Source organism: Entamoeba nuttalli (assembly GCF_000257125.1).
Source record: "Entamoeba nuttalli P19 unplaced genomic scaffold asmbl_2050, whole genome shotgun sequence".
Classification (NCBI taxonomy): Eukaryota; Evosea; order Mastigamoebida; family Endamoebidae; genus Entamoeba; species Entamoeba nuttalli.
Genome location: NW_008575037.1, coordinates 1 through 5789, shown reverse-complemented (window position 1 = coordinate 5789; position 5789 = coordinate 1). Strand labels below are relative to the sequence as shown.

The 5789-nt window shown below is 27.5% G+C and overlaps 4 protein-coding genes across 4 annotated transcripts; 3 read left to right on the top strand and 1 right to left on the bottom strand.

Annotated features, from left to right (window-relative positions):
• Positions 1 to 239: 239 nt before the first annotated feature.
• On the top strand, positions 240 to 1094 carry ENU1_007060 (hypothetical protein; the record flags this gene model as incomplete). Its single annotated transcript, XM_008856571.1, has 1 exon — positions 240 to 1094. One exon carries the CDS (start codon positions 240 to 242, stop codon positions 1092 to 1094), a length of 855 nt encoding a protein of 284 aa, XP_008854793.1.
• Positions 1095 to 1182: 88 nt separating this feature from the next.
• ENU1_007050 (hypothetical protein) lies at positions 1183 to 1746 on the top strand (the record flags this gene model as incomplete). Its single annotated transcript, XM_008856570.1, has 2 exons — positions 1183 to 1611; positions 1666 to 1746. 2 exons carry the CDS (start codon positions 1183 to 1185, stop codon positions 1744 to 1746), a joined length of 510 nt encoding a protein of 169 aa, XP_008854792.1.
• A 64-nt stretch (positions 1747 to 1810) lies between these two features.
• Positions 1811 to 3502, bottom strand: ENU1_007040 (hypothetical protein; the record flags this gene model as incomplete). Its single annotated transcript, XM_008856569.1, has 1 exon — positions 1811 to 3502. The coding sequence occupies one exon, from the start codon at positions 3500 to 3502 to the stop codon at positions 1811 to 1813; it is 1692 nt and encodes a 563-aa protein (XP_008854791.1).
• A 256-nt stretch (positions 3503 to 3758) lies between these two features.
• ENU1_007030 (alkyl sulfatase, putative) lies at positions 3759 to 5655 on the top strand (the record flags this gene model as incomplete). The annotated part of the gene is made up of 1 exon (XM_008856568.1): positions 3759 to 5655. The coding sequence occupies exon 1, from the start codon at positions 3784 to 3786 to the stop codon at positions 5653 to 5655; it is 1872 nt and encodes a 623-aa protein (XP_008854790.1). The 5' UTR covers positions 3759 to 3783.
• Positions 5656 to 5789: the final 134 nt, after the last annotated feature.

The following is a 5789-nucleotide window of genomic DNA, read 5'->3' as shown; positions in this document are numbered from 1 at the left end:
TGATACTATCATTATTTCATTATGTCCTAATTGTTTTATTTTCATTAAACTGATTTTCAAGTTTTTGATTATATTATATTTTGTTATATATAACATCACTCAACAATGGAGTTTTTGAGAATAATGATGAAATGATGAGTATAAAGAATGTAAGTCTGTAGAAAAGTTACCAAACTTTTAGTAAAAAGATATTGAAGAAATGCCGAAAAAGAACTAAACTCAAAACCACAAAATACACCATGTCTTGTGGATGTCAAGCTAATTCTAATTTTTGTCCTTCATTTACTCAAGATGGAACGAATGACTTGGAACGTGCTTATTTAATGGCTTCCACTGATATTGTTTTAGAGAATAACACCTCATCTAAAAATTGCTTTGATACTGAAAAGAAAACACTCCCATTGTCTTTATTTGATAACCCATCTTCTGTACTTGGAAAGAGAAAAGAAATGACAAGTAAAGAAAAAAGGAAAATACGTCCTATTGACAGTAAAAATCAAGGTATTATGACAAATGAATTAAAAGAAAACCAAAACTCAACTCAACCACAAGAAAATAATGGTGTATTGGAAGAACAAGCAGAAGTATGTTCAATGCCTCACACTAATGTCTGCTGTGAGGAACAAAACTCAAAAGAAGAAATGAAAAAATTAGAAGAAAACAAAAAGATTGATGGAAACCAAACTCAAACTACTTCAACTTCAATTGAAGAAGATGTGTCAATGAAAGAAGAAGATTTTGAAGAGGATTTTAAAGAATTAGCACAATCAGAAATACATTTATTTGAGCAAGCTTCAGCTATATTTTTAACAGCATCTAATAACATTAAATTAAAGAAAGAAAGTGGGATTACTAAAGATGAATTAGAAGTAGTAAAACGTGCATGTGATGTTCTTGGAAGTGGGGTTGAAGAATCATCAATAAACCAGGAAGAATTAGATAAAATCTTTTTACAGAGTGATTCTACAATGTCAAATAGTAGTGAAGATTATCAATACCACAAAAAAAGGGAGGAAAAAAAACCAAAACGGAACCAAGGTTTAAACCGAGTTAAACGAGTTATTAGCATTCATAATATTCTTCAACCTCATTGAAAATGTTTTTAAATCTATTAGGTAGTGTTAAAAAAAAAACAAAAAAAAAGAAAAAAGAAAAGATTGAATAAAAATCACTTAGTTTTTAATGAGTGAAGAACAACCACAAATTATGACTTGGATTCGGGCATTATTAAAAGATAAAGGAATTGAAGAATATCAAGACCCAGTTGCTGACATGGGACTAGAATTTCTAACTCGTTTGTTTTTAATAAATAATGATGAAATAATAAAGAAGAGAATATTAAAAAGAGTAGGATATTTGAGTGAGTTAATTGGTGATATTGTAGTATTTTCTGAGCACGCCCAAAATATACAACCAACACTAAACGATGTTAAGATGGCAATTAAAATGAGACATAGAACAACTGCTTCTACATCTAAAGACCAACTTAGAGAACGAGTTAATGCATGTAATACAGCTAAATTACCAAGAAATTTTGTTGCTTCTGTTGAATTACCAAAGCCACAGGATGATAATTATACATTATTACAACGAAATTATAGAGTTAAAACAGTTTGTTAATACAAATGATTAAATAATTAAAAGGAATTAGAAAATAACAAATAGAATGATGATTTTGATGATGAAGATGACGAGATGGATAAGAACATTAATACTGAATTACCAGTATTACCTCCTTCAATGTAATTTGATTAATGAGTAAGTGAATAAAACAATAAAACCCAGAAGTTTAAATAATAAAGTCTATTATTTATAATGTCATTTTGGTTATTTTACTAATAAACATATTCCATAACTCTGTTCCATTCCCATTTCTTAATACTTTATTACGGGCATTTTTAATGGCTTGTTCTAAGTCTTTAAGAATACTTTCATTACTAATTAATGTAATGACAATTTGAGGATGTATAGAACACACTATTAAAGGTTTTGATTTAATGAATTGAACAAATGGTGTACTAAATGGTGTACCTACTTCTTTGACAATACTAGCTTCTTGGAATTGTGCGTATTGAAAAAATAAAATAATTCGAATCATTCCTTCTATTCCTTCAGAAGAACATTTTTGAATAATTTGAATAACATCATCTTTTCCAAGATAATTAATTAATGGCATTCCTTCAATTGATTTCTCAACTGTTGAGACAAGAATTGTTTGGTTTCTCTCTGGAAGATATTCGAAAATAATACTTTGGATGACTGAAGAGAGAAAAGATGGATTTGAACATAATGACTTGTGAATGTTTAGAAGAGTTTCTTTAGTAATGATTTCAAGAGTGTTAGGAGTGAGTGTATTTAATAATTCTTCCTCTTTCCATTGAGTAATATTAGAAACAAGTAATTGTGTTTGTCGAGAGGTTCTTAGAAAACGAACTAAATTTGCATTTCCTGGAAGATTACTTAAATGCTGAATGTAGATAGAAGAAAGTATTGAATCATTAGATTGGTCATTTAAAAGTAAAGTTAGTAAGAAAGTGATATTATTTGTAAGTTTAGAAACAATACGAAAACGATATTGTACAGGAGTAATACAAACAATAAGATAGAGTATTCGAGTACAAAATACATTTGTTAAAGTATTTCCATTTAAATAACAATTTAAGAGATGAAGTAATTGTGACATATTTGGCATTAAAGATGGTAATAATTTGTATATTTTTTGTAATAAAGAAGAATAAAAAGAGTATGTTATTTTAGATGTTTGACTTAATAATTGTAATGTTAATTCTAAATATTGATATTGGTTTATTGATATAATTTCAAGAAGAATAAATTGAAGAGGAAATGATAATTCATTTAAGTCATCAATTATAAATTGAAATGATTGAATAGTTTTAACAGTAATCATATATTCGTCTGTATTTTCTTTTTCATCATTAATAAGAATTAACATTAATTCACTTAACTCTTTATTTACTTCTTTGATTGGTATTTTGAATGAATGTAATTTAGTTAATGAATGAAGTACTTTTGAAAGAAACATAAATGCAGGTTGATTAACATTACCATTTCTTCCTATTTCATTAAGTTCATTAAGAAGATAACTAGTAATGACTTTAATTTTAGTGTCTAATATACAATAACTTTCTTTATTTTTTTCTTTTTCCTTTTCACAGATGATTTTTAATAATAATTTCCAACTTGTCCCATATAAACTCTTATTTCCTGCTGACACCTTAATAATATCTAAAATACCATCAATGACATCAGTCAGTGTATAGTTTGGTAATGATGCTTTTTGATATGAAAGAATAAGTTCCTTAAGAATGTTAACTATTTCACAATGGTCTTGAAGTTCTTTAATAGCACATATCACCGTATTGAATTTTTCCATTGATCCATTAATATCTATTCCATTGATTTCCTTGATCACGCTGAGTATTTCTTTTAGAATTGCATTATTTTCTTGTGAAGGACAAGATGACAATCCCTCCACGTCCATTTGTTTTGTTTTAGTAGTTTTATTTTCATTTATTCTATTCCTCAATCTTTAAGATTTTGAAAATCTAAAAATAATTTAAGAAAAACGTTTTTATAAAAACAAAAATAACAAATTCAATATTTTGCATCTTTGATTCAAGTTGAGGATATTCTTTTTTAAGAAAAAAACATATCAAAATATTGAATAAGAAGAAAATAGTTCTTTAATATACATTTATTGCACTTTCTATATTCTTCTTTTATTCTGATGATAACTATAAAAAAGATTATACTGAACTTTATATGTTCAATAAAGACATGGCTAGTAAATTTGTGATAGAAAAGAATAGAGAATTTCTGAAAGAGTATGACATTTGTTCAGAAACTGATTACCATGATGCTATGAGAGGATTTTATGCTTCTTTAGATGGTCAAAAGAACAATTTAAAATTTGATGATCTAATCAAGTCTAGAAAAACAATGAGTCAGATAATTTCAGAATGTCCACCTACAGATAATCCATCTTACTATAAGAGAGCTAATATTGAAAATTTGGAGGGAGTATTTGAAATTGTTCCAAAGAAGATTTACCAAGTCAGAGCATTTACTCTAGATTTAGCTAATTTTACAGTTGTAAGAGGAAAGAATGGATGGATTGTTATTGATTGTATGTCAACTATCTCAGCTTGTAAAAAAGCTTTTGAATTGATTCAAAATACTGTTGAAAATCTTCCAGTATCAGCTATTATCATTACTCATTCCCATGGAGATCATTTTGGTGGATATTCTGGTGTTGGAAATGATGAAACTCCATTATATGTTCCAGATACTTTCTTTGATATGATATTTGATGAAAGTGTTATGGCTGGTGGAGCTATGAAAAGAAGAGGAGAATTTATGTATGGGTCAAGACTTAGAAATTCATGCACAAAAGTTACTGGTAATTCATTAGACCGAACATCAATAAATGTCAGTATTCCTTACTCAAAACACACTACAATTATTAAAGAGAATTGTACCATTGATATTGATGGAATAAAGTTCGATTTCATTCTAACTCTTAACACAGAAGCACCAGCAGATATGATGATGTATCTCCCAGATTTTAATGCTTTAAGTGCAGCAGATAATATGATTCAAGCAATGCACAATTTATTAACTCCAAGAGGTGCTAAGGTTAGAAGTGGGAAATTATGGAGTCAATGTATTGATGATGTGATTGTTAAATATGGAAAAGACGTCCAAATTCATTTTGGTGGACATCATTGGGCATTGTATGGAAATGAAAAGATTATTCATTTTTGGAAAACAAAAAGAGACTTGTATAAGTACATCCACGATCAAACATTACGTTATGCTAATTGTGGATATACACCAAATGAAATAGCAGAGTTTGTCAACTTACCTAAAAGTCTTTCTAAGGAATTTTGTTGTAGAAATCTTTATGGTACATTGAATTTTAATATTAAGTCACAATATCAATTATATCTTGGATGGTATGATGGTAATCCTGCACATTTAAATGAACTTCCTCCAAAAGAAATAGCAAGAAAGTATATAAAAGCATTTGGTGGAGAAGAAAATACTTTAAATATTGGAAAGGAAGCATTTAATAATGGGGATTATAGGTGGGCTGTAACAATATTAAATCATTTGATATTTTCAAATCCAAAGAATGAAGAAGCAAGAGAATTATTAGCCAAAACATATGACCAATTAAGTTATACACAAGAATGTCTTGTTTGGAAATATAGTTATGCAACAGCTGCTTTAGAATTGAGAGAACATCAACCTATGGAAATATTAAGTAATTGTCCTTTTTATCAATCACTTCCATTACAGGCTTTTTGTAATCTTCTTTCAGTTTCTGTTAATCCACAGATAATTGATGGAATAGACACATCAATTAATATTAATATTTTTGATACTAATGAAAGTGTAGTATTAGTTATTAGTAATTGTGTACTTCATACAAGATTATCCTCATCTGATGCATCTGGTTTTCTAAAAACAAAACATGAATTTCTTATTAAATTATTTACAAAAGAAGTTACATTAAATCAATTAATTAAAGAAAATAAAGTGGAAACAGATTCTATTGATTTATTAAATACACTAGTTGATTCTATTTCCTTAGAAAATACGAAATTTTTCATTGTAGAACCAAAAATTTAATCAAGATAATAGATTCTTTAAGACAATAAATCATATTTTAATTTTTTCTTTTAATATCAATATATTCTTGTTGTGATACTTTCCACTTTAATTATTAACTCATTTATAAAGAATTTAATTATTCTTCTTTTTTT